Source organism: Orbicella faveolata, unplaced genomic scaffold (assembly GCF_042242905.1).
Source record: "Orbicella faveolata isolate gen_17 unplaced genomic scaffold, um_ofav_v1 contig_26, whole genome shotgun sequence".
Lineage (NCBI taxonomy): Eukaryota > Metazoa > Cnidaria > Anthozoa > Scleractinia > Merulinidae > Orbicella > Orbicella faveolata.
The window spans coordinates 10,287,593-10,314,195 of NW_028301554.1; the positions used below are offsets into that span (position 1 = coordinate 10,287,593).

Sequence of the window (26,603 nt, forward strand, 5' to 3'; positions counted from 1 at the left end):
CCGGCTTCCCGCCCTTTTCCAGCCTTTTCCATATCTTTATTACAAAAGATTTTATTGGATATAAGTAACCAACCAATCAAAAACGTCGTTAAAATGTTGTCCGTCAGTCATCTGTACGCCTGGTAGAATTTTGCAACATGTATAAAAAGCTGTACTAATTTTCATCTAATTTTAATAACAGATAATCAGTCCAACAGGACGCTGTCTATTTCATCTTTTACGAAGATCATTGATGGATCACTTTAATAATGACACCACACAGCAAGTAGAGGTAAGAAAACAGATTTCTTTCGTTGAATTGTACTGTGAAAGTATGCGCTTCTGGGGACAGATTTCCACTGTGTGTGTAAGACTTAAAAGTACATATATTGGACTCATATGTCCTTAGAGACGTAATCATGTGTGGCTCTAAGGGAATACAAATATTCTTAGTTAAGTGTACACGATAATAATATTGTGAATGAAAGCTTAGCTTGCGCTAAATCCCCCGCTGTGAAGAAAGGCGAAGTTCGCCTTGCGCTTTTTATCGAGGTCGTGTTGAATTGAATGATTGTGATCACGAATGTACACGTTTTGTTCTCGATCTGATCGTTAATTAATCCTATAGTGAATTTCAAGTTCATCTTTACTGAAACCTCACAAAATAGGAATTTGCCGCTACAATGATTGGTCACGTCATAAACAAGGATTTATTTTGTAACTGATCGTTACTCGTTTTGATACCGAACGAGTACGTGTGTACATCAGTGCCTTTCGAATGATAACTACTTGGATTAAATTTGTTGACATTTAGCGTATTTGCATAAGTCGAAATAGCAACACTGGAAGCTTCAAAAGTGTGTTCATTGTTTCTCATTGCACAGGTCACCGTTTTGTTCTTCGCTAAAAGTCGCGAATTAGTCGAAAAACGTTCAGCACAAATATCGGTTGGAAAGCGAATCAAAGGGAGAGACCTGATCCACTACATTCTCAACAATTTTCCGAGGTAAGCTCGGTGTGAAATTAATGTTCTTGTTGATTCAAGTGCGGTCAGATTACGAACCTCCTGTCAGTTTATTATTAAATTTCGAAAACATCTTTTTTCTTGTTGCTTATGCATCAACTTACAACCTTCTGTTAATGTAGTTGCGCTACATTCTGCTTTCGTTACAAAGCGTGCACGATCTTTGTGTTAGCCTTGCAGTTATTCAAGAAAACCTTGTGATCGCGGTAAATCAGAGCTACATCGAAAAGGATTCAGAGATTACTTTTGAAGGAGGCGAAGAAGTCGCAGTAATTCCACCAATCAGCGGTGGTTGAAATGAGAGAAGACAGGTTAGCTTATTACTGAAATTACACGAGAGTAATTTATCTTTCGTATATAGTGGAAAATTATATCAACAGCAGTTTACAAGAGGCAAAACTAAAGGACAAGTGATTAAAACTTTCAGCCAGCAATCCCTGCGAAAACACACAAATTGACAATGGGCTTAATTGTAAACTGAATGATACCATATTGTAAATTTTCAATTTTAAGACCTATTAGACTGAGCAATTTAATTTAATGGCAAAATCCTCTCTTAATCAGTAGAAAGCTGCACTAGCTATTGTAAATTACATCAAAGCCAATACACAATTATAAAGGTGCTTGACAAATTGGAATTGATTTCTTGACCAATAGTTTGCAGATAATCGACAATGTCATTTAGCAGGTGAAAAACATACATTGGGGTGCTATTCATCACTTCCAATTTAGACAAATCAGTTGTCTTACAACATATGGTTGTGTAGACTGAATAATCAGCAAGCAGATCTTGACTGTCAGCTGTCTATCATAAGCACAGGTGATTGATCAGCTTTGAAAGCGAAACGTGATACAAGATATGTCCACTACTTTTTAATCTAGAAATTGGAAATCATCTGTCTAATTCTTTAATTGTGGGATTTGCATAATATCATGGAATGTGAGAAAGTATGTTTTGATGGACACACAGAGGCAGATTATCAATATACCAAAGTTTCTCTTTATTAAACACTAGGTCCCGAGAAAATGCCATGTCTCCCAGGTAGATTTGTAAATAAGACCCTCAAGGATTTCGTATTCAAGGTATAATAAACTTAGTAAGCTATAATTACAAGACATTTAGCTCTCAAAATAATAAATGAAAAGTCTAATAAACTCCAGCCTCAAATGTACTGCAAAAGTCAAATAAATGGTAGATCAATGAAGGCAAGTTTGAAATACATGCTCGGGGGCACTTAATTGAGAAAATTTTTAAATGGCACATCCTTTCCTGACTTGCAGTTAATATTGAACTATGTGACAATATTTTGTGCCATTTTTTATGTCATTAAGTTTCTTCTGACAGAATGAACCTCAGAGGTTTTATTAAGGGCCAGCAATAGGAAAATTGACTGGCTGTGAGGGTGATTTTGCCTGCCTGGTTTAATTGACCATGCAGAGAAAAGTTTTTCTTCTAAAGAAATTTAGGTTAAAATTTTTTCCTGCCAGTCTGAAAGCAATACTTTTAAGAGATCATCAATCATAAACTGCAAAAAACATTGTCAACATGAGAAAAGTATCAGATGGATTATGAGATACAAACGAAACTTCAAATATCCTGATGATCTTGAAATAATACTGAGAAGGCTACATTTTTCTTGTTACAATACTCATGACCCAAGGCAAACTTATTTTATGTTATAATTTCATATCTCAGGGCAATGAGGTTTTATTTTTTTTTGGATTTAGACCTTCTGTGCAACCACTCAAATGAAATCTATTGAGCAGTTTTGGGTGTCGCACCATTTAATATGCCGCAAAAAAATTTCATCAATTGTGCCTGTGAAGGAAAAACCCAGTGGGCAGCCATTCCCTTTTGCTGTCTAAGCTGCTTTAAGCTTGTAACATTTGAGCAAAGACAAAAGCCTAAAATGTGGCTGCATTCATATGGGATTCACCATTCAAGTAGAAAGTGGTGTGGACTGAGCAGCACTGGTACTTGATATATATGTAAGCAGTGCTGTTCATTCATAGTTCATTACTTGTCTCCGAGTGGAAATGTTAATAGAAAATGTCCCACATTTGTGCTTTGGCACACTTAGCAGGGTACTAGGTTTTACCAGGTTAGTGTAACTACAGCTTAAAAGTGTGTGGTAGAACCTTTTCTACATAATTATACAAATCTGATTGAGCTGGCCAGTGCCAAAATAATCACTGACAAAACTAGTAAACAACAAAAGGCTACGTAATATTATGCAACACTAATGAAATGTGCAAAACCTATGACAGAACTCATAGGTTTGAGCTTGGAATTGCTGCTTTGTGAATTTAACCTTTTGAATCCAATTTGTTTCTTTGTGCGCAAAGCTTCATTACTTGCCACTGAATGATGTGTGTTGCAGCAATAATATAACAGTGATTGTGGTTATCTACATTTTGGGAAGAAAATGTATTGTAGACTTTCAAATCATTTGCAGTTGTTATTGTAAAACACATAAAGCTCTGCAGCTACCATAATTTTTCCATTAGTGAACAGATAGCACTTCTAGTCAAGGACAATTTTCCTGTTGAGATAAAACTACCTGTTTATTTCAAACAAAATCAGCTGCCTTAACTGGTTAAAGCTGTTATTTTAGTCACAGTTGAAGAGAATACTGTTTGGATTGATCATTAACCTGAAACGACACTGGCTTTTGTCATTTTAATGATGTCTACTTCACTATGACTTAACTGCAGTAAAAAAATTAAGAAATATAACAATGTTAAAAATGGAGATATTTTCAATTTTTTTAGAATTTTAATGGGTAATTGTGGACATTTTTTTAGATAGAATTGAGGTTTTCGTTCTAAAATTCATTTTTCATTTTATATTGTAACTTTTAAATAACACATAAGCCTGAGTAACTCCTCACTAGACAAAATTTTTAATGAGTTGAATCTTTAGCATGGTAATACATGGCTCCATGCAACAATAGTTTCTCATGTTTAATTACAGTTTTGTGAATTGTAGGTTTCAAGAAAATGTTCACATTCAAAACAGCACATTTTCTAAATCCATTTACCCAGCCTTCACTTGAGAAAATGCTAATTTCTAAAGCATTGATGTCTTTTGTGATATTGGACTTGATATTAAATGATTTCAACTTTAAACATAGACCAACATAATGCATTGTCTTGTTATGGATGTACCAATTCTCCTCAGTAAATTTTACCTGAAAATGTGTTTACTTAAATATTAAATATGTTTTCTTAACTTGCTCTAATCAAAATGTACCTCATTTCAACAACAAAAATAGTATATATTTTTGCTTCAATGACTGCAGATAATGAACCCATGTCCAGTCCCGTCTAACCAACTGGAGCATACTTAAATTGCATTTCTAGAATCACAAAATTTATCTTTTTGTTTTATTAGCATATCACAAGAAATAAAACTACAGGGTGAACAAACACTTTTTGTTTTGTTTATTTTTTTCTACAAAAAGGTGTTCCTATATAGGAAGTTTTAAACAGGCAACAATGTAAAGACAGCTTTCAAGTTTACTTTTATTATTTGCTTTCTTCTAAAGTTTCTACAGTGACCCAAACGTGTTCAAAGAACTTGTTTGATGAATGTCACTTTTTATGATAATTGTTATCCTTGAATAAATCAGTTGAAAATTACTTATGTGAAGCCGCTTATATCAGACTTGGTAATACATGTTCACCTACATACATGAATGTATGTTATTCTTCATAAAATTAATGTTCTCCTTAAGCAGGGTGAACATTTATGTATGTATCAGTGGAAAAACAGTGTATGGACACTTTGTTAGTTAATGCTAAAAGAAACGCTTTCTTGGGAAAAAAAAAACGTTTTTGCATTGTAACAGCTGGGAAGCCCCTTGTGTTAGGTTCCTATTGGAATATATTTTGTTTTTATAAAGATGAGGTAAGGTTGTAAGGATATAGAAAACACATTCGATTATTTATCCTAAGTATGTGTTTTATTTTCAAGCACAGATTTATACTATTCTGATAATACAATTTTATCTACATTTTTTTCAAACATAACATAATGATTCTGAATTTATGAATCAATTTATTCCTATGTTTAAGAAGGAAACCTTCCCACTGACTAAAACACACTATCATCTAAGAGATTACTTATATTTATATTTTGAAATATTTTGTCATTACCGAGTACTTTATATTACAGACATTTCTAACAGTCTCAGTTATATACTTCCAGTTTTAAAAGGATATTAAATGTTATCCTTTTCCTTTGCTTTGAACTTTGTTCATCTAGCTTGGTTTAAAAGCACTGAGAATGGGTAACAGTAAACAGACAGGGATCTTTTGTAATATTGACTAGGTGACTGGTCAGTGATAAATATTGGCTTATTAAATGATAGGAAAACAGTTCCTTGATTTCATTAGGCATTTTATAAATTCTCTGACTAAATACTTTCACCAAGTTGGTTTTGAATCATGAATCCATGCGGAAGAAACTTCAACTACAAATTCAGTTATAAACTGCATTCTAGACCAGACATGCATATTTGTATGTTTCACAGAACTAGAAAATAATCCTTATATAGTTAAGCCCATAGTTCAGTAAATTAGTCCCAATATTCCCGAATGTATTTTACAGCTCCAATGCTTCATATCTCTACATGTATTTCAATAACCTTTTTAACAGGCCTTTTGCAATGGTCGGTCAACATGACAGATAATTTCTAGACTTTTAGCTACAGCTAAATGAGTTTCAGAACTGGAACTGATTTTCAGACCAATGCCATGAAATGTTGAGATTTAATGACGATTTGAACATTTGCAAAAATTAGAAGGTTTTTGTATGGAAGTGAGGAAGCCTTGTCCTCCAGAAACCTTTTTGATTATTAATCACTACAAAAAGAAGCTAAAGAAGATATAGATAGCATCATCTTGTCACCATTATCAAATTTATTTTAATCTGCATTTGACAATGGTGACAAGATGATGCCGACACATCATGTTATAGCGTTTCTTTGTCTTTTAAAAAGAAGCTACTGACATATAACCACCAATAGGGGTAAAATAATTATTAGGAAGAAGGAAAAATTCTAGGCCTTAAAGGGCCTTAGTCAGCCACACCTTTGTTTTTATTTACATGCAAGAGTTTGACTACTATATGTTATGTGGAGCAAGCCAAAACAAAGGAAATCACTGTGAATCTTCAGAAGATAATTAAGCATAGTTACTTACAGTAAAGCAATAAGATTGCGTTTCACCATGTAATGTCAATAATTTGGATGGCATTGAAAATGGCAGAGGCTGAGTAGGGTCCTTTAAACTGAAAGGCAAAGATTATATAATACTACACCTCCCAACTTTTTCAAAATCTAGGACATTAGATTTTTATCAATGAAGGGAGACTGTGCTAGTATTTTTGAAGATTTCCAAATGGGTTTTGAATATTTCCAGTCGGGCAGTGTTTCCCCAAGCATAACACCATCAACACACATTTCCCTTAAAAATCAGAGTGTTGGGGCAGGTCTGCAATCATTTGCACGGAGATTTCTTTCTCCTGATTAGGTAGAGCTTAGTTAAATTTATACAAAATTTTTGAAAGTGTGGTAGTTAAGACTGTATTAGCTCAATTTTTTTTTTGATGTGAGATTCTGGTTTATAGGCATAAGGTGTGAGTTTGTTCGTTTTCGACCTGCAGAACTGAAGAGAGACTATTGACTGAAGCATGATAGATGGCCTTGCCAACCTGTGTCACATGACACAACATGGCTCCAACCAACATTTTGTTGTTAAAAAGAAATGACTTGGTTAAATGTGCTGTTCTGCCCTTCTTTTTGCAGTACATGTAAGAACAAGACACCCAGTTTACACATGGCTGATGATACAATTGTTATCACTCCAGATCATCTTCATGTTGATCAAGTCACTGACATTGTTGGTGCACCTAGCGCAGGAGCAATCTCATTGTTTGTAGGTAATTAATTCTATTACCTGTAGTTTAACACTGAGAGGTACATAAAAATTATATAGTACCTTATAACCAAGTGCAAAGGCTGTACAGTGAAACCCCACTCTACGGACACCCGCTTAATACGGACACCTGCTTCTAACGGACAGTTTTCTTTGTCCCGACAACTAAAAAGCTCATGTATTTTCTCTTAAATTAGCCTGCTTAATACGGACACCCGGATAATGCGGACAGTTTATCATGTCCCTTTGGTGTCTGTATTAATGGGGTTCCACTGTACTAGGGAATATGAGCCCAAGGTCCTGATAGTACAGGCCAAGTGTAGCATGATCACTACAGAAAAAGACCAAGCGACAAATTCTCTCAGTATAGTCATGAGCAAACTTGGTTGACCATGTGATGTTGCCTTTTCTTTCCAACTGTCTTTTTGCTCTTTTTTTGAAGATGTTGTTAATAGAGCAATCTGATTGGTTGAGTTCAGTTATTGGCCCTTTGAACTTACCTAGTCAGACTACTAATCCAGTTCATATCCACTGCTTAAACATTCTTTGCATTCCTTCATAGGAACAACAAGAGATAATTTTGAAGGTAAGAAGTGATGTTCTTGCTAATCAAAGCGACAGGGCTTTAGTAAATAATTTCACCACATTTTTGCACCCATGCCATCATTGTCAGTTCTGCCGCTGCCCCCATCATCACCATCATCACCATCATCATCGTCAGAGGGTCATAGAAATTATTAGACATTAAGTATTTCCTGATCAATGTTTATTTCTTAATTTTTGAGTTAAGTGTTAAATGCTGTATTATTGGCCAGTGTGATCTAGACCACCACTGATTAGAAGCCCTTGGTTGGCAGTGAAGATAGCTAAGCCACTGAATCTTACTGTTGCTTACTGTAATTGTTTTAATTTTGTGGTGAAATGATTTTATTTGAATTCATTATAATTTATTTTTAGGAAAAACAGTAGTCCGTCTAGAATATGAGGCATACATGCCAATGGCCAGATCAGAGATGCGCAAGATTTGTAAACAAGTGCGAGAAAAGTGGGACATAATAAAAATAGCCATCTTTCATAGAATTGGGTGAGTTTAACCTTTGGACACATCTAAAAGCCCCACAATTAATGTTTGCTTATTAAGCAACTGGCCCTTTCCTCCACCTGATGGAAAGGAACTAACAAAACTATCAAACAAATGGCAACATACTCAGTAACTATCATTTCGTTCACCACACTAGGGTATCATGCACACACCAACGTTGAAACCACTTTGTACATAGCCTGCGTAGCAAGCGTACCCATACAAAGAGCTTTTCCACATTCTGGACGCAGATAAATTGGAGTGAGAGCAAAAACTCGCTTCATCAAATTTTTGCTCTCGTTCCAATTTATGCGTGGTCAGAATGCGGAAAAGCTCTTTATACAGGAACACTTGCTACACAGGCTACTTTGTACAGAATTATAAACTGGTCGCACACCTGCTCAATGGCTTTCATTTGAATGGCCCAAAAGTCAGGTTTTATCTGAAGGTTGCTCTACAAAGGTTTTATGGTGTGTTCACACCCATCTGTTGACCCGGAAATAATTAACATGGAAGCTGTAATAAAACTAATGTTACTCTTTTTGCAGAGTGGTCCCCATTGGTGAAGCAAGTGTGATTATTGCAGTGTCGTCTGCCCACAGAAAGAATTCGCTGGAAGCTGTACAGTACTGTATAGACACTTTAAAGGCAACAGTCCCAATATGGAAGAAGGTATAAATATTAAATTTTCTGATGTCATTTTAATCAGTTTGATATGGGAGCTAGTTATTTTGCCAATCAACAGCCAGGATAATTTACAAATTTCTTTTGTCAATTTTCTGTTCTGTACAGGAAGTTTACGAACAAGGGGAGCCCAACTGGAAAGAGAATTCAGAATGCTTCTGGACGAAAAGAGGTGGATCACCCAAACAGTCCACTGTTTAGAATAAACCTTTTCACTGTATATAGAACTTGAACTTTAATCTATGGATTAGTGAATGTGCTTTGCTTTAATCATGTTGTGATTCTAGAGATTTTTAAATATTGTTGTTTCACTAGTTAAGGAACATAAAAAAGTGTAAATGTTTTTTCATGTGTCCCTGGAGCCTGAGTTGTAAAGAGTAAAGTCATGTGATTTGCAAGATAGGCAGTTGTCTTCATTAGTTTTGTCTACCAACCCCACACTTAGATTTCCGTCCTTACACAGGTACAAAATAGCTTTCAAACAGGTCATTTGTTACAGGTGCCCTGGAGTAACCTTTATTTTATAAGAATTTTTTTTTTTGTGGTGTGCTGCGATGTTTAACACTCTTTATTATATTTGTATCAGTAACCAACAGAGGAGAGTATAGCTATTTAAGTATACAAATGTGCTATAATGTAAAGTATATAGTAATAAATTGTAATTTATAATCCACCATTCCAAGAAAAGAGAACCAAGAAAGGCATTTAACTGAGAAACACAACTTTTAAATTGTAAAGACTTTTTCATGCATTTTAATAATTCTCAATAAAAATAACAGTCAATCCTTGAGATTATAATTAGGAATTCAAAAACCAAAAACAAGGAATGGTGTAAAAGAGTTAAGTTAAAGTTAATTTACTCTATTCATGTCAAGGGTTGCTCCTATAATTTCAGGCTTCTCGGCCATCTCAGTCTTGGGCTGAAATTCTGTGACCTGTTGCTAAGTTGTGATTGTAAGAGAACCATTATGATAATCATAGTCATTGCTATAAAATATAAGTTATGATATGGATTCCAAGCTTTTTTTTTTTTTTTCATGTTTTTCAACCACTACAGTATTGAAAAATTTTAGACTATTTTGTTGCGAGTAGTGTTATCTATGCACACTTCAAAGAAATTACTGAGTCGGGGCTCAAAAAAAGTGCCGTCCAGCAGTCCAGGAGAAGTAGATTTTCCTTCTGGGAAAGTAACTTTTCACTCTCATTTGCCTGATGGGCAAGGGATTAGGCAAGTTGTCAACCAACTAAATCATTAAAAGAGCAAACTATTTCTTGCCCAGGGCAAGCAATATTTGAGAGATACTTGTACTAAGGGCAAGCTGGAATTCAAGTTTTTTTGAGCCCTGTCAGAGTAGTTTATTTAGGAAACCTTCACAGTTGGGACAAATGCCAGGGGGGAGGAGGAACTACCATAAAATTAGTGCCAGAGATTTTCCTCTGAAACTTTGTAAACAAGCCCTCAAAGGTGTAGAAGGCATTTCAGTTTTGCACTAGAAGGTAGACACTATATATCATCAACATCCCCACCCCAACACCTGCACGAAATAGTTCAGGAATGTCAAAAGCAAACACACTGATTAAGTTTGTATCCAATTTTTTTTTCCCTGGCACCTGGAACTGCTAATTTTCTTTTTCAATTGTTCATAAAATTTCTCAGTTTGCACAACTTATTTCTAAGCAAGAGCAATTTGTCCCACACTGGAGCTATAAGTTCTGCAGAGAATACCACAACACTGAGGTACCAACATCTTATTATTTAACTGTGTGGAGCATATATCTAACCATGCATTCCTAATGTGGCAATTAAATAGATGTCACTGATTTTCCATGACAGTGAATTGCAAATGCAAGCAATAAAAAAAAGAAACACATTGTTCTTTGTACTGTGTTTTCACATTTATTTCAATAATCACAGGTTACCATTTTTTTTTTTATTTCACAGCCTGTAAAAGAATAATTATTTAGGGGTATTCTTTAATAGTCCAAGGTTTCACATCAACCTCTTGTGTATGGCAAGAGATATTTTCAAGATGAAGTCTGACTAGGTTTGTAACACTTAGAATGTTGTGGTGTCCAAATCAACATATTTTGATTGCTAGTCTTTCAATTGCACTTCAGAATTCAAGCTTTGGCCATGCCTTCCTATCTACATTGAATTACGACATTGAGTCAGGAAGGAAAATTTTGATGACCAGAAAAAGTTTGTGTCCTCCTTGTTACAATACACTGAGAGCCAAGTCTATTCTCTGAATTTCTTTGCATCATAGCGCATCAAGATTAATTCAGTCCCTGTCAAGTGACATCTTGTTTGTGCCATTATTGAGAGTAATTTCCCAGTTGACCTTTTAAAACTTTCACACACCAAAACACCAAAAACTTCACCGACAACAACACTGTTAAAAAATGTCACTACACTAGATATTGTTGCTGCAGGTGGCTCAACATGGCTCCCATTGTTGTGAGAATTAAACATGGGTGTCCTTGAATTTTAATGTGAAGCAATGTACTGTGAGAGAATGAAAATGGTCTCATCCACTTGCAGCTCACTCTGTTCTAACCTGTAGACCAAAAAAGAAACTTTAATCAGCAGCCATTTTGGCAGACAGCACACAATTTAAGTTTTTTAGGACATAATGTAGCACTACATGTAGCAAACAAACTGATTCTGAAATGCGGTTTCTTTTTATACTTTCCATAGATATCTAATGTGACTTTCTGTTAATGTTAATTTGTGATCAAGTAAGATTGTGCTAGAAACAAGGCCGGAATTGTTTACACTCTCTCCTAATTCAATATAATTCTGAAAAACGTGGCGATAAATCAAGACAAAAATCCCTAGTTGACAGTGTTTTCCTTACAGTGTACTGAAGATTTTAACAAGTTAATATCAGCAAACAATCATTCCAAGTCCTTATCTTACCTGTGTTAACCTGTGCCCATTGCTAGCTCCCTCAGTTCTGGGACATGCCACTTGACTGTATGCATCCTTCAGGACTTATATTTTACCTAACTATCTAATTTCTTATTAGTTTCTGCTGTTCTAGCTACATGTACATAAATGTTGTCACCATCTACATGGTATTTGCAAAAATGAGCACTGTTTAAACTCCTGTTATAATGACACAGGTCGTAGAATGATCAACACAAGTTCTCCTAAACATCTATAGATAATCAGTCAACAAAGTAAACTGTCAACAGATGTTTCCATTTGCCTTACAAAACAACGTTTGTTTGACAGACTGGTCTTTGAAACTATGTTGCTTAGCAGAATCACGGATCAATGCTGCTTTGGTTGTGGTTTGCATCACTCCCTTACTTTCCCAACTCACGATTTCCTTCTAATTGAGACATGAGAAACTAGGAATTCTGTATTTGTTAACAAATGTATTTGGTCTTGCTTACTTGGCAAGGGTGAGCTTCAGTTTCCTGAGCTGCTCTCTCTCTGCAGGTATAATCAGTTCTTGAAGTTCAGCAATAGCTTCTGCTGATGTCTCTTCACCATGCTGAGCCTTCAGTGAGTTTATTGTGGCTTCTAACCTCTCTTCCTTTTCCACTAGACGTCTAAACACAACCATTCAATCACAAGAAAACAAATTTAATCAACCTTGAACATCAATTTGCCAGCTAGAGAAAAACCAAAGGTTCATTAACTCTGAGTGGAAGGATAAGAGGCAATGAATAGTGGACATATGCTTGAGACAGTCAATTCAATAATGACTCTGAAACAGGCAGGAAATATCATGTTCACAGCTGACTTAAATGAGAGCTTAAATCCCAATCAGAGCTTAAATCCCAGTCAGGGCTTAAACTTAGGATAAGTTACTGTCCAACTTTGTAGCTATCTTCACAGAAGCATGGCGGCCTAATAGTCACTGCATTGGATCGGATTTAAGCTCTGACCTGCATTGTTGTATTGTGTTCTTGTACAAGACACAAAATGCTCTCTTACAACCTCTCTCCAGCCAGGAGTAAAATTACATGTAAGTAGTGGCAAAACTTTTAGGCAACTTCACAAAGTGAGGGTGGGGGGGGGGGGGGGGGGGATGTGATAGATTGGCATGTTACAGAAGCCAATCTTAAGCAGCAGCACAGATGAACCATTTTGCTCCTCCAATCCACTGGATTGATCAAGAAGCAAATTTCAAGTCCACCCAATCTCCAAGTAAAGCATTTTAAGTTTGAACAGAAACTGAAGTGTTTTGTAAGTCAGCCAGCAGCATTGACTAAATAAGTTGGGTAAACATTACATGTATTTGCTTCTTAGCAAATTTTTATAATCAAGGATTGTTTGACCATGCAACTCAAATACAGCAAACAAGCACTCTCTGACCAACAGGAAACAGAATTCCCAAACTCATTTCCAACTCATTCCCAAACTCATAAGTTCTGGAAATGTGGTCAAACACGGTCTTTCATGTTTGATAATATTACATCAATGTTACCTATGTTCCTGAACTTCAGTCTGTCGTCTGCTCATCAGGTTTCCAAGTGCCTGCAGGATACACAATGAGTTATATAACAAATGAACTAGACTATCACCGATACACTTGATATAAAAATAACTGTTGTGGAAACTACCTTCAAGAACTGCAGGCTGGTATAAAAAGTGCATGTCATGGGAGAAACCTCAACAAACTTAATATTTATACAAATTCATAAGAAAATTGTCTTTATTTGGCCAGTACCTGTCTTATGTATATGATTGAAGAATGTCTGACGATAATCACCACAAGGACACTTCTCCTCCCTTGCTTGTCATTGGTTAAAGATTGTAGAACTTGGATGCTGGATATTTTTAAATATTGAATACTACATATGTCAGACATAAGACTGGACTGGGTGAGATAGTCTGGCTGGTTGCCTTGTAGGTCTCTTACAAAGCGTGGCAACTTTTCATACTCTGAACAAACTTGGATTGTTTCATCAACAGAACCATTTCCTGATAGTATTAATAAGCAGTCTAAGTCTACAGCTTTCATTGACATACACTCTGATAGATTACCTGGTACGATTTTTCAATCAACATTCTACTGAGCTGCCGTAGATCCACAGAAAATAAGTAAAACGTTCTGGAGGGAGCATAGTCAGATGCTCGAGGGATTTCCTGTTCGAAGAGAAAAGTTGTTTTATCAATGAAATTAAAAATTTGTTGCTTAAATGAATTAATTTTTAAAGCAGACTCAAAGCAGTGCGGGGGGGGGGGGGGGGGGGGCTCCCTCAAAAAAAAAATGGGAGTGCTCGTTGTACCTTCTGGAGGGTTTAAAAAAGTGGTTTTGGTATCTCTCACAGAGTTCAGCCTAAAAAAGGTCCACAGCGGGAAATTGATTGATTGATTGATTGACTGATTGATTGATCGATCGACTGACTGATTGATTGATTGATTGATTGATCGGGGATATTTACAATATTTGGCAATTGACTGACTGATTTTACTTTTGTCTCATTTACACCATGAATTCAACCAACCATCTTTATCCCTATGAAAAATTATGGTGCCTCTTACAGTTAAAAAAATTCAAGCCACACCCACAAAACAGGATCTTTGGTACCTCTTAGGGGTTCTTTTCAAACTTTCTGACTAGCATACCCATCCTGTTTGTATGGGAATTTTCCTCCCAGGGAGCAGTGTTCCAATTTTTGGCTGGTTGGTCAAAATGATAAAAAATTTATGTAAAAATAGCGGGAGAACCTTAGAACAAGGAGGCGTGCTATCAGAGAATCACTGCTGGGCAACAACACATGGTTCCAAATCAACATGGAGCAACAATAAAGAAGGAAAAAGTTTGATGTAAAAGTAAATATTTTTTTTAGAAATGTATACAGAAAAGGTTGAAACTGACATTCAACCTTAAGAAATGATGTTAACAAAACTGCTTTTGCAAGACCAATGTCATTTTTAAGATTTAAGGTGAAAAAAATGTTTGACTACCTGATTATCTTCCTTATAACAAATTGTGAAAAAAACGCACATTTTGGTTCAAGGTTTGAGAATGCCTGACACAGGAAACAAATTGAAGATGGTCTAAAAAATGTGAGCTAAACCTAGCCAGTGTGTGTCTGTTATTACCTGTAGTGCAATAAACCTCTCAGCAAAAAGCTTGTACAACAACTCTTTGGCATCCTTAGATGGAATCATTGCGAGCTCACCAATCTACAAATCAGACACAGGTAAGAAAAAAAACATTTAGTAATCATTATGAAAATTTCAACCCCTGGTAGCCAGTTTCTACAGTCAGTAAGACAGTCTGTCAATCAATGTGTCAGATAGCCAATCAGTTAATCACTCACTGACAGTCAGTCATCCAGCAAAATTGATGGCACGTCCACAGCAGTAGTATTTGTTGTTTTGTTGTTTAGTAATCAAATTAAATAACTAGTCTCTTAAAAATGGTCCTGTAACCAGGTGGTTGATTCATGATTGAAAAACGTTACTCTGGTTTAAAAATGTGAAAATGTTAGTAAAAATTTTTGTAAAAGTCCCAACGTTTCGGCTAAAACTTCAGCCTTCATCAGAGGAAAGTGACAAGGAATTTGTAAAAAGGCACGTTCTTATACTATGCAAATCAGCAAATCGGAGCTAATTATGTCCTGTCCCTTAGGGCAAAGTAAACCGAAACGGCTTTCTCAACAAACGCCTGCAACTGCACTGGATGACAAAAAAGGTTTCTGCATTTTACCGTATGTCAAGGGCACTACGGAACTGATTAAAAGAATCCTAAGCAATTACAATATGAAAGTTGCTTTAAAACCACACCATAGTCTGCATGCGAGCCAAGTGGCCCATCAGGCCGGAGCTTATCCCGGTTTCAACCACACCATCGGCAATTTATTTCCCAAACCAAAAGACCCAATCCCGAAAGATCAGACTCGTGGTGCAATTTATTCAATTCCCTGTCCGGATTGTGACAAAAGCTACATCGGGGAAATGAAACGAAAATTTTCCACCCGCCTCAGAGAACATCAAAAAGCGGTTGTAAACAAACACTCGCACAAGTCAGCTTTAGCAGAACATTGTTTACACTCTGGCCACATCATCTCCTGGGAATCTTCAAAGATTTTATGTACAAGCACAAATTGGCACAACAGACGTATTTTAGAAGCATGGGAAATTAACACTTGTAGGAATCCACTGAACCGTGGTGATGGCATGCATTTACCGCACAAATTTTTAAATTTAGCCCTAAGGGACAGGACATAATTAGCTCCGATTTGCTGATTTGCATAGTATAAGAACATGCCTTTTTACAAATTCCTTGTCACTTTCCCCTGATGAAGGCTGAAGTTTTAGCTGAAACGTTGGGACTTTTACAAAAATTTTTACTAACATTTTTACATTTTTAAACCAGAGTAATGTTTTTCAATCATGAACTAGTATTTTGTCTTTTGACAAACTTTTCCCATTAGCACACATTTATGTACAGTTTTATCATCCCTTGATATCCCACCTGTTTCTGCTCCATGTGTTTCTTGAGTAACAACAATCTGAAGATTCTAAAACATCTTGAGCCAAACCTGAATACAGTCAGCAAAAAGAAAAAAAAATTACAGAGACACATTAGTTATGTGGACTTGGCTGGGCTGTCAATAAGGGTCGTAACCCATAACATCTACGATGGCTGAGTATGTTTGATGGACCCTTGATGTTACAGGTGAACTGGACTATAGTTGATTACAATGCACCTAAAAGGCAACAAGTTTGTTGCGGGTGTGAACATCAAGGCCACAGTTACTCAAAACTTAATGACAGCCAGGTTATGTCTGTTACCAGTTGGCCTGTTTATACACGTTTCTAATATTAAAATCAAAATAATCAAAATACCTTTCTTGAACAATAGACTCTATAACATTTTGACAAAGCATATCCACACACTTTTGCATATATATAAAATTGTCAAAGAAAAAGCTCAAGCACACACAAAACAAATACTGCACAGGACTAGAAAAAACTTGAATTCCGGCTTGCCCTTGGGACAAGTAGCTCTAACATGCTGCTTATCCTGAGCAAGTCTTAGTTTGCTCATTTAATTAATGATTTAGTTGACAGATGACTTGCCTGAACCTTGCTCACTGGGCAAGTGAACATGAAAACTTACTTGCCCAGAAGGAGAATCTACTTGTCCTGCACGACCTATTTTTTGCATTTCTGAATAGAGTAACTCATCATGTTATAAGATTCTTGCATGAATGTCCTCAAAGGACCCTGGTTAACTTCCACCATTTTCAATGCCATTGAATTATTGCAGATATTGCATGGTGAAGCAAAATCTTATTGCTTTACTGTAAGTTGTGTTCCTGAAAGTATGTTTAATTATCTTTAGTAGTTTTAGTGATTTCCTTTGTTTTGACATGCTCCGAATAAAATATAATAGCCAAACTCTCACATGGAAAAAACAAAGCTGTGGCTGACTCGGGCACTTTAAGGTCAGTTCTGTGAGTAAAGGATACTTATGCAGTACATTCCACCTCCACTCTCTCCTGTTTTGGAAACCAAACTTTCCTGTCAAGGATGAAATTGAAAGAAGGATAAGATGTATATTTTGTAACTATTATTGATAATCAATAACAATGGCCGTTAACAGAATTGTGCAGGCATACTGACATAGTCTGATTAGCTGAGCTATCATTCACTATCACCCTCTAGTGCACAGAAGCTGGAGATCACCTACAACATGACAGTTTTCTTGTTTCTCCACGCTTTCGGAGGACAATCATTTTGAAATATCACTCACATATATATTAACTTCCTGTGACTAAAAGACCAAAAGAAATACATTTGCCTGGATAATATATACAACTTCAGGACCTCAAAAAGTGTTCAATGAAAATGTGATTTAGTCCACATGTGACTTTGCTGAAACATGAAGTTAAGGTGATTCCTCAGTATTACATTCTGCATACCTACTGTGCACGATTTTTGTGTTATTAGCATGCCCACATGAGTGGGTGCATGTACACAATGTAAGAAATTTCCCTCAAGCTAACCTGGGCAGCGAAATAAAAGCTCGTTTTTTCTTAAACATGCATGGTGACCTATATTTTTCATTGCATAATTTTGGTGTACAAATTATCCTCTTAAAAAATTAAGAAAAAAATTGTTCAGAAGGAAAAAAAGCTAAGAGAGCACAAAACCATAATGCAAGGATGGAAATTATGACCTCAAAAACAATTCGAGTCAATGTCGTTTAGAATTGCGTGACTTTTCCATAACTTATATATTGCATTGTTCCACGTGCCCGAAACTTTCTACATGTCAACATTTTTTTTCAAGTATTGCTTCCATAACCTTTGTTTCTGGCTACCGCAAAATGCAATGTGAACTGTTGAAATTACATGCGTGGTTAGGCATAAATGGCATAAGATTGGCCCGTCATATCTCTTTAGCAAGCATGGTGACCTATCAGTTTTCTTGTACTTTTCAAAACAGTACTTGATAGGGAACACTTAGGGAAAGTTTCAAAAAAATTGTTTTGCAACTTCTATTCTGACGAATCACCTTAAATACTACCGACACTAAAAAGGTAGAAAAATAATTGGAAATCATCTGAAAGAAATTTAATGGGAATATTTCTACTACAAATATTTGATTGTTTGTTTCTTAATTTCTGCAAGGGTATCATCAATTTAGTCTGAATTTCAGCCGTCTCTTCCCTTTACCTGGGCTGAAACTTGGACTATCATTAATTCAGCTTTCAGTCTCATCAACTATCATTGCAAAAATTTTTTAGCTCATAATCTGGTAATGAAAAAGAATGAACAGCAGCTCCTTCATGGTACCAAAAGTTTAAAGGTTCCATAGGAGATGTCCTGACAACAACTGTTACTGCACCTTCTCATCTGTTAGTAGTGAAAGATATTGCGTGATTTGTGCCTTCTCCATCTTGGGAGTTACTGACAGGTTTTGTGAGATCTGTGTATATAAAATTACATGGACAGGTCAGTTATACAGCAGGAGACACGTAGCTGGAAGGGTGGCACATAAGAGGGTGGAAGGAGATCTGCATACAAAGATCTTCCATTCATTCCTAGTTAGCGAGAATTTGAATTTGTTCTCTACGTCAGAATAATTTCAACCTACCAGTGGGTTAATTTGTTTCAACCAAGGTTGAAGTTTTCAAACCATGTTTATTTTTTTTTTTTTAAACTTTTTTGGGGGTTCTTTAAAAATTAACATGCACACCACCCACCTCCGTCAGTTCCTAACCCTAGTACCCTACCCTGCCAGGATCCCATATCAAACTCCCCTAACCCTAACCCTGACCCTAGGGTCATGTCTTTATTTTGTACTCACCTAGATTTGAACACATGACCTCTGACTTTGTAGTTCACCTTTATCTCCCTAAGGCCAGGCAAGCAATTGTTGCAAATTATTTTACTCAAATTTGTTGGTCTAATAAGTTATTGGTCCCAAACTCCCCCTTTCCCTTTGATACAAATTAATCTAGGATGAAATCATTCTGACCTTAAGAACAAATTGACCTACAATAGTAATACTGTCTAAAGATCCTTTCATTCATTTAGCAAGGAATGGTCAAAATGTTGAAGACGCTCAGAAAATTTTTTTCCTTGTGTCACATAAATGTATCTCGATTAGAAGTTTGTTACCTCTTAGTTTAACCTCCTGTACAAGCACCACATAAGGAGTAAACAATGTTAAGTACCTCATAGAGTGAAACTGTCTGTGAAGTTGGTGACAAGGGATCCCTTACAAGCTCACTTAATTTCAACATTGTCTTTACAATCTCTCCAGCAAACTGAGTATCACAAATTAAAGAACAACAAAAATGTTACTATATGATACCAAAATGAAACAAAAAAAGCTGTACTACATGCCTCAAAAAAAAACCTTTTGCCTAATGTAGAGTATGATTTGAAGCCAGGCAGTTCTGGTTTCTTGGGAAGGAAGAAGAGTGGAAGAATTCAAGCCAGGGACCCAGCCTAGCCTTGAACACTCTGGAGAACATTATACTACTTAAAAATAAATGTTCAATAACTTGATGGCAAATATTCTGAATACAGTGTTTTACTTACCTTGTCAACTTTCTTGGTTACAGCTGAGACAATATCCTAGGAAAATATGTCTACATCTTTATATTTCGGACTTCATGTGCAATGTATATGGGTAATATTGACTAAGCATTGTTGTACTATGAAACCATGTGTATTCACACCATGATAGGTATTGAGTGCACCTTACTCCTACCTCATCATTTTGTTACACAAGTATGCACAGTTATGTAGATTTATACATTGGTTTCAGTAACTTGTTTCAATTTTTTTTCACTAAGTTATAAAAGAAGAATGAGATTTGTAATTAGAAATAATTTCTATTTAAAAAGCTAAAAAAGGTTAAAAAGTAAAAAACACCAAATGTTTTCAATACCAGGTCATTATCAGGGTAAGAGATGATGGCCTAGTGTTGAAACTGTTCAGTGGTTTTTACTTTTGAACCTTTTTTAGCCTTCTAAATAGAAATTATTTTTAAAATCAAAGCGAATATTATGGACATCAGAATCGTAATTCCTTGGTAAGTGCAAAGTTTTGCATTTTCCTCTTTGCACTTTTGTCTGCAATCTTATGATTAGTGCGTTAGCTCTTACCTCATCAATGAAATGCTGATGAAACCTGGCAAAATTTACTTGCCATAAAATCCCTTCATCATTTATTTCCTGAATTAGGATGGATCAAAACAATCAAAGGTAAGTATTTCATGCTTTTTTATCTGTCACTAAACACCAACTTTGGCTGATCATAACTAGGTGTACTAATAAATTTAAGCAGAGAGACCTAAACCACCTCTGAACACTATTTACTAACATCAACTCAATAAGTCAATATACATGTACATCTAGTTATGTGTTTAATGGAGGCAGTAAGAAAAAATTTAACATTTGTTCAAAAAATGGCATGTTTCATTCAAGAATGTAATGTTATCAACCTTTCCTATGAATATTAAATTCATATAATACAGAAAATGCATTAATTTTATATTTATTTAGACGAAACAAGTTTGAATCTGATACTCACAGAGCTTCGATCACTGGCAGACTGGCTAAAAAAAGAAAACCGAAAAAAAAGAATCAGACAAATTTTCCCTTGAAGAGGGGGAAATGTACTGTTAGTTTACTGGACAAACTGTTCTGGATCAATACTTCTACAACAACAAAATTAAAACAAGCAAAGTGTTACAAATGATTTTCCACACATGGAAAGTTCTTTTCATATAGATCATGCAAGTAAGACTTGCACTAAAGCATATCTAAATTTGCAGACTTAATTGTACTAAGACAGAAAATCATCGACATTAAAGTGTTAGACCAGTATTGTTTTGGGAAGAACATTGTTGCGTGTTTGTGGATTTTTTTTGTCAGGAAAAAGATGGGATAAGAAAGGTGTAATAAGCCAACTAGATGGCACTTTCCAAAAAGCACAAATAGCAGTGTCTGAAGTTCTTGGCTGACAACGCTTTAACACAGCATATTTTGTGCAGTTGTTGCTTGCACAAAGTGCAAGCTACAGGCTGTCATCCTCAAAACAGGTGAGAGACTGATCTAGTAGCAAGAACAGTTAAAGAAGAGAGTATCTGTAGCGAAATCGATGTGTAATAACGTACAACAAAGAAACAGCTTTAAGTGATTTATTGGCCCAGTGTTGCACACAATGCAGGCTCCCAAAATACAGACGGTCCTTGTGCTTAAATTGTTACGAAATCAAATAATCATACAAAGCATCTGATTGGCTGAAATCAAACTGGTGATCAAAATAACACGGGCTAGGGCACGTGCAGTATAGCGTAACGCAATATCTCTACAGTATCACACTTCAGTGGCCAAATAAGTTGTAATTCTTTTTCATGCTTTCTTGTCAAATTCTCGACAAAACAATCCACAAACATGTAATGATGGTCTTCGCAAAACAACACTTCAAATGTGACTCCTTTTTTCTCAGAAATCATGTGATTTTGCATACTTTTGTGATTCAGTTACCAAAGTTGGATATGCTGTAATGCAAGTCTTCCTCAAGTGATCTCTGTGAAAATAACTTTCCATGTATGAAATTTAATAAAGTTCAAGACAATCACAAAATTATTTGCCTCACTTTGCTTGTTTTAATTTTTTTGCTTTAGAACATAGATCCAGAACAGTTTTGTCCACCATACCATTTATGTGAACATTTCTTTTCTTTCCTTCAATTTCAAGGTTACATAATTTTTTAAACTGTGTCACTTAAGGCTGTAATAGCTGAAATTATCCAGCTAAACATTTAAATAAATTATTCTGCAGGCATGAGCAGGCCTCAGACTCACTCCTATGGCAAAATTGTTGCCAAGTGCTTAGTCTTTGCCAAATTTCCTAACATCTCCTAATATTTGTTAATTGTGTAGTTCCAGAAAATATCCATACCTCCCCACAGAAGGATTTTCTTCCAAGACCCCCACCCCTCTGGAAATTCCAATTAAGCTTGATACATTTCTTTAAATGTTTTGGTCTTAAAGAACACCCCACCCCCCAGGAAATTCCAATCCCCTCTGTGGGGGAGTATGGATATTTTCTGGACCTGCACATTGGACACTTCATCTTGACCTGACTTACAGAGGGTTGGACTGTGTTTTTATTTGACCGGCTGTGAACAAAGGACAGAATGAATGGTGCAATAACAAAGGAGGATTAGTATCTTATTAAATCAGAGTTTTATTATGGCAAAGATGTCTCTTAGGAGCCAGTATACAGTTTCCTCTTGGGTGCAGCTAGTACCGATGAAATTAATGCCAATTTTTGTAAAACTCAGTAATGTTACCAAGCCTTTGTACCCACCTTGCTCCTGTTTTCTGTCTTTTTGTTGTTTGACCCTGATCATCAACACTTCTTTTCCGTTTTGCACCATGACCTAAAGACATATTTATGAACCATTAAACTGTAGTTTTCAAGCAACTTTGAGGTGATTGTTGTTTTTGGTAAAAAATTACTTGTTTAGCTTTGTTCTGTTTTTGCAAAATCTAAATCTGGTACAAAATATACTGGGTGTATGAAATCTGATGTCAGATTAGTTCCAGAGACCTCCCACAATCTCTGCAAGAAAAGTCAAAGGATATAGAAAATAATCTTCCAAAAATTACTCCCATTTCCATGAAAATAGCCAAGCTGCTGTTTACTACTTCTCCTGCATAGGACACTAGTCCATCATGTGTGTTAATGAGAAAAGCAGCACAGATTACCTTTCCCAATAAAAAGTACATTATTATAAAAAGTAAACAATAGTGAAATTTCCATAAAACGTTTACTAGGCTTCCCCAACAGTATATCAGGTAAGGTAAAGTCTACATCAGGTCAGTGGCCCACGCAGCTGGAGCTTATCTATGGTTTCTGTAGCATAAAGTGACTAGGAGTAGTTCTATGCCTCCCATATGACATACTAGTCCATCACGGGGTTACCCCCAGCATTAAATTTGCCATTACCCATTTATAGACCTGGGTGGAGAGAAGTAGTGCAAGAGAAAAATGAAACACCCAAGGACACAATGCCATGACTCTGGCCAGGGCTTGAGCCTGGACTGCTCAATCTAGAGTCCAGTACACCAACTATTAGGCCAACACACCTCCACCCCAGGGTCCATTGTATCTTCCTTGTCATAAAGGGGTACTATACATGTGAATAAAGAATTCAGCTAAGAATGTAATTTTGCATGAAAATAATGGCTATAATCCCATGCCAGTAACAAACCAACCCTTGATCTGCATTAAAATGCATTAAAAAAGAAACGAAATAGAATTCTTAGCAAAACCTTGCAAAGTCATTCCAGGAGGCAGAGCATAGAGATCATCTTCATTATAACTGTTCATGTCCACATTGTCTTCATTATGATGAACTGGTTTCACTCTTTGGAGGAAACGATTCTTTACAAGATCAGCAAAAGTCGCTTTAACTTCATAATCATCCGCATCAGGATCATCCTCGACTAAATGGGTCACAATTTTGCTGACCACGGTGCTCATGGCCAGTGCGCCATGTTGTAAAATCTCATCCGTTATCAACTCGCCTGTGTATCCAAACAAACTCTTCGCACAATAAATATACCGCGGTGAACGAGGACGAAGAAGTATATTGGCAATCCAGGCATTGTACAACGTCACGTTCTTCTTGTTCACTTCAAATGTAACGAAATGATGTTGAATGAGGCAACACAATGCCTTCTGCACATGATCTCGAGGAAGCTTGGTATCACGAATTATGTCCCGCAAAGGACGCGGTCCTTTTCCAATACAATACGAGCCGACCTTTTCTACAACTTCTCCGTAGTGTTCTTTTAAAATGAGAGACGCGACTCGCTTCTGTTGAACAGACATTACGGATTGAAAAGCAAGTTGAATTAGAAAACTTTTCCCGCTTTACGAGTAGCCATGGTGGCCGCCATATTGGATGAAAAAATAGTCCCGCAATAAAATTAACCAGCGTCAACTTTCATCGAACAAGGGCTGTGATTGGTTAAGAAATACAGAAGCAAGCCAATCAAAATGCTTTTATTAAGAGGTGACCGGAAAAGCTACTTGAGAACCTAAGAGTAAACAACTTGTTTTGAGTAGAGAACGCAATACCGTGGGGACAGTTTAGCGAAGATTGTTTTCAAATTAACCACCTTTCCCGACCTATACAAATGTTTGAAGAGAAAGGTAATCTATTTATTGTTTTGCTTTCAAGGCTAGTCCTACTAAGCTACAAGCCACCGGCGCCAATCCGACCGGACAGAGGTTCACGTATGGTTGATACATCTGTCACTGATCGCTTGTGTGTCGCTCTTGTTTGGTGCATTCTTTGCTGCCTTTACTGTGGTTTGCGGTAACAATCGGCTCGAAAATGAAAGGGTTCATAAAGAACTTGGTGACGGTTCTTTACGTACTTGCTAACGAAGATTCTTTTTTGACAATAGACACTAGACACTAGTCTCATGCCGCTCAAAGTTTAATCAATACTGAGCTGTTGTCGTCCAAATTGATCAAATCGAAACCTTAACAAACAGGAAGTTTACTTTAACCGATACAGTATTTATTGTCGCTTTCGCTAAATGCTTGAAGTGAAAAGTGAAAAATAAAACTTGTGCTGGACAGTAGCTGACAGTAGTTGTAGAGGAGGGGGGGGGGGTGTCCCTGTGACCTTACATTCCTTTACCCTATACCAGACATGTGCAGGTGTAGAGATAAAATTTTGCCAATTAATATTTTTGACAAATGCGTTTGTGTCACCTAATCAGTCAGCAACAAAGTTGCAAAAAATTTTTAGTTAACTCAACTCAAACTACATCCTTTTCAGACTCTCAGGTCAGACCTTGAATATTATCAAAACTGGGACAGTTCATGATATTCCAGATATAAGCTGGTTGTCATGGCCACAGCTACCATAAGATGCCCAGGGTGTGGCCAGGAAATCATGCGAGGTGCCGCAGTGGAGTGCAATTTTAAACCAAGTGTCCAAGCTACTACATTCCAGCAGAGTTTTGAACGAGCTCAAGAGAGACACTGGCTATGTATGGAATGTAAATACATTGTGGAGAATCGCTATGGTGATATGTCTTCAGTCACATCTGAGGATGCTTATACTTTGTTGTACAGTGTCAGAATAAAGAAGGGATCCAACTGCTGTAATTCATGTACAATCATATAGCTAAACTGTTGCCAATTAGCTCCTAACCTTATTGACAAGCTAGAAACAGTAGTCAGTCGTAAGCTCAGAATATTTTATTCTCCTGAGTCAAGACCATACTTTGATTTACGAATGGTGTCGGGTATTTGTTGTTACATCAAGACAAGCTTGTCAGTGATGATTTTCTTTCTTCTCATAACCTGCCTGCTTGATTATGTATTAAGAATGTGGGGAGAAATTGGCTTTTGGTTGCTCTGAGTGTCTTATCATGCTATCATGCTTCATGAAATGAAGCCCAACTAGCTTGATCAATTTAGTCAGAAATGTCAGAAAGAGAACACTTTGTTAAAAGTGGATGTCTATATTTGAACTCTACGTATCACTCAATCCCAGGAGTGAAGATCTGGGCATTAAAGTGCTTTAATTTAAGATAATGTTGTGCTGCATAAGCAGGCAAGTAAAATAATTTATCGATAGTTTTAAACAGCAATCAAGTTACCTAGCCTTGTTTAGGAACTCTGTTTATTAAACTATGTATATAAACACCTTTCTACTATTAATACGGATGCCATAGGCACCAAAGATCATGTTGTTCAATAAATATATAGTATTATCATAGTTGAGGTATTGTATGTTTTAAGAAAACATCCAGCAATTCAATCATAGAAAAGATGAGGTTTAATAGCAAATGCTTATTTTGACATAATTTATAGCATCTGGACTTTTAATCACAAAGAAAACAAAACGAATTGATGTGTTTTATTCCTCTAAGCCCAATCCTTGGTAAGAATTTAAATATATCATATTTGGTGAATTTGTAAATAGTTTGCTTCACTGATCAGTTTCTGCATAGCAACAAGTCCTTTCAACAAATTTATTCTGGAATTTATAAGAAGTCATTATTGCAAAGTACTTCAAGACCTGTATTCAGTTTTACTTTGTCATACTTTTGTGATTACCATTTTGTATAATGAAGGTATATATATATATATATAGGAACATTATTTAAGTTGAACTTGTTTTAAAATAAAGTGTGGAAGGAAAGGTTAGCAGATAACTCTTAAATGATGTGCCTGGGCAAAACCTAGTTTTGCAGAAATTCATAAAGGGAATGAAAAACCTGGTATTCTGACACTAAGATCTTTTATGCAGGCTGGCAATAGTTTCCAGCACTTTTCTAGTAGCTATACTTTGAAGGATGAATACTACCACTGTTTAACAAGTGATGCTATAAAAATAGCATCATACAATGCCCAATCATTG

At 36.2% G+C, this 26,603-nt stretch overlaps 2 protein-coding genes and 1 long non-coding RNA gene across 6 annotated transcripts; 2 read left to right on the forward strand and 1 right to left on the reverse strand.

Annotated features, from left to right (window-relative positions):
- The first annotated feature begins 115 nt into the window (after nucleotides 1-115).
- LOC110053323 (molybdopterin synthase catalytic subunit-like) lies at nucleotides 116-10,579 on the forward strand. Of its 4 annotated transcripts, XM_089295478.1 has the most exons (7): nucleotides 116-271; nucleotides 864-985; nucleotides 6,814-6,947; nucleotides 7,506-7,529; nucleotides 7,901-8,027; nucleotides 8,573-8,696; nucleotides 8,817-10,579. In XM_089295478.1, exons 1-7 carry the CDS (start codon nucleotides 233-235, stop codon nucleotides 8,907-8,909), a joined length of 663 nt encoding a protein of 220 aa, XP_089151604.1. In that variant the 5' UTR covers nucleotides 116-232; the 3' UTR covers nucleotides 8,910-10,579. The 4 variants fall into 4 exon arrangements, with proteins under 4 accessions (XP_089151604.1, XP_020615200.2, XP_020615198.2 ...); XM_020759541.2 differs by lacking the exon at nucleotides 864-985; XM_020759539.2 differs by lacking the exons at nucleotides 116-271; nucleotides 864-985 and adding an exon at nucleotides 1,180-1,314.
- LOC110053262 (DNA-directed RNA polymerase III subunit RPC3-like) lies at nucleotides 10,580-24,126 on the reverse strand. The gene is made up of 15 exons (XM_020759474.2): nucleotides 23,488-24,126; nucleotides 22,520-22,592; nucleotides 20,733-20,757; nucleotides 20,306-20,374; nucleotides 19,737-19,772; nucleotides 19,367-19,459; nucleotides 18,535-18,615; nucleotides 17,154-17,205; nucleotides 16,528-16,588; nucleotides 16,154-16,220; nucleotides 14,776-14,859; nucleotides 13,711-13,812; nucleotides 13,151-13,200; nucleotides 12,111-12,269; nucleotides 10,580-11,266 (listed from the first exon to the last, which is right to left on the reverse strand). The coding sequence occupies exons 1-15, from the start codon at nucleotides 24,047-24,049 to the stop codon at nucleotides 11,197-11,199; spliced, it is 1,584 nt and encodes a 527-aa protein (XP_020615133.1). The 5' UTR covers nucleotides 24,050-24,126; the 3' UTR covers nucleotides 10,580-11,196.
- A 119-nt stretch (nucleotides 24,127-24,245) lies between these two features.
- On the forward strand, nucleotides 24,246-26,389 carry LOC110053265 (uncharacterized). The gene is made up of 2 exons (XR_002297123.2): nucleotides 24,246-24,373; nucleotides 25,011-26,389. It is a non-coding gene; the product is annotated as an uncharacterized LOC110053265 (long non-coding RNA).
- The last annotated feature ends 214 nt before the right edge of the window (nucleotides 26,390-26,603 follow it).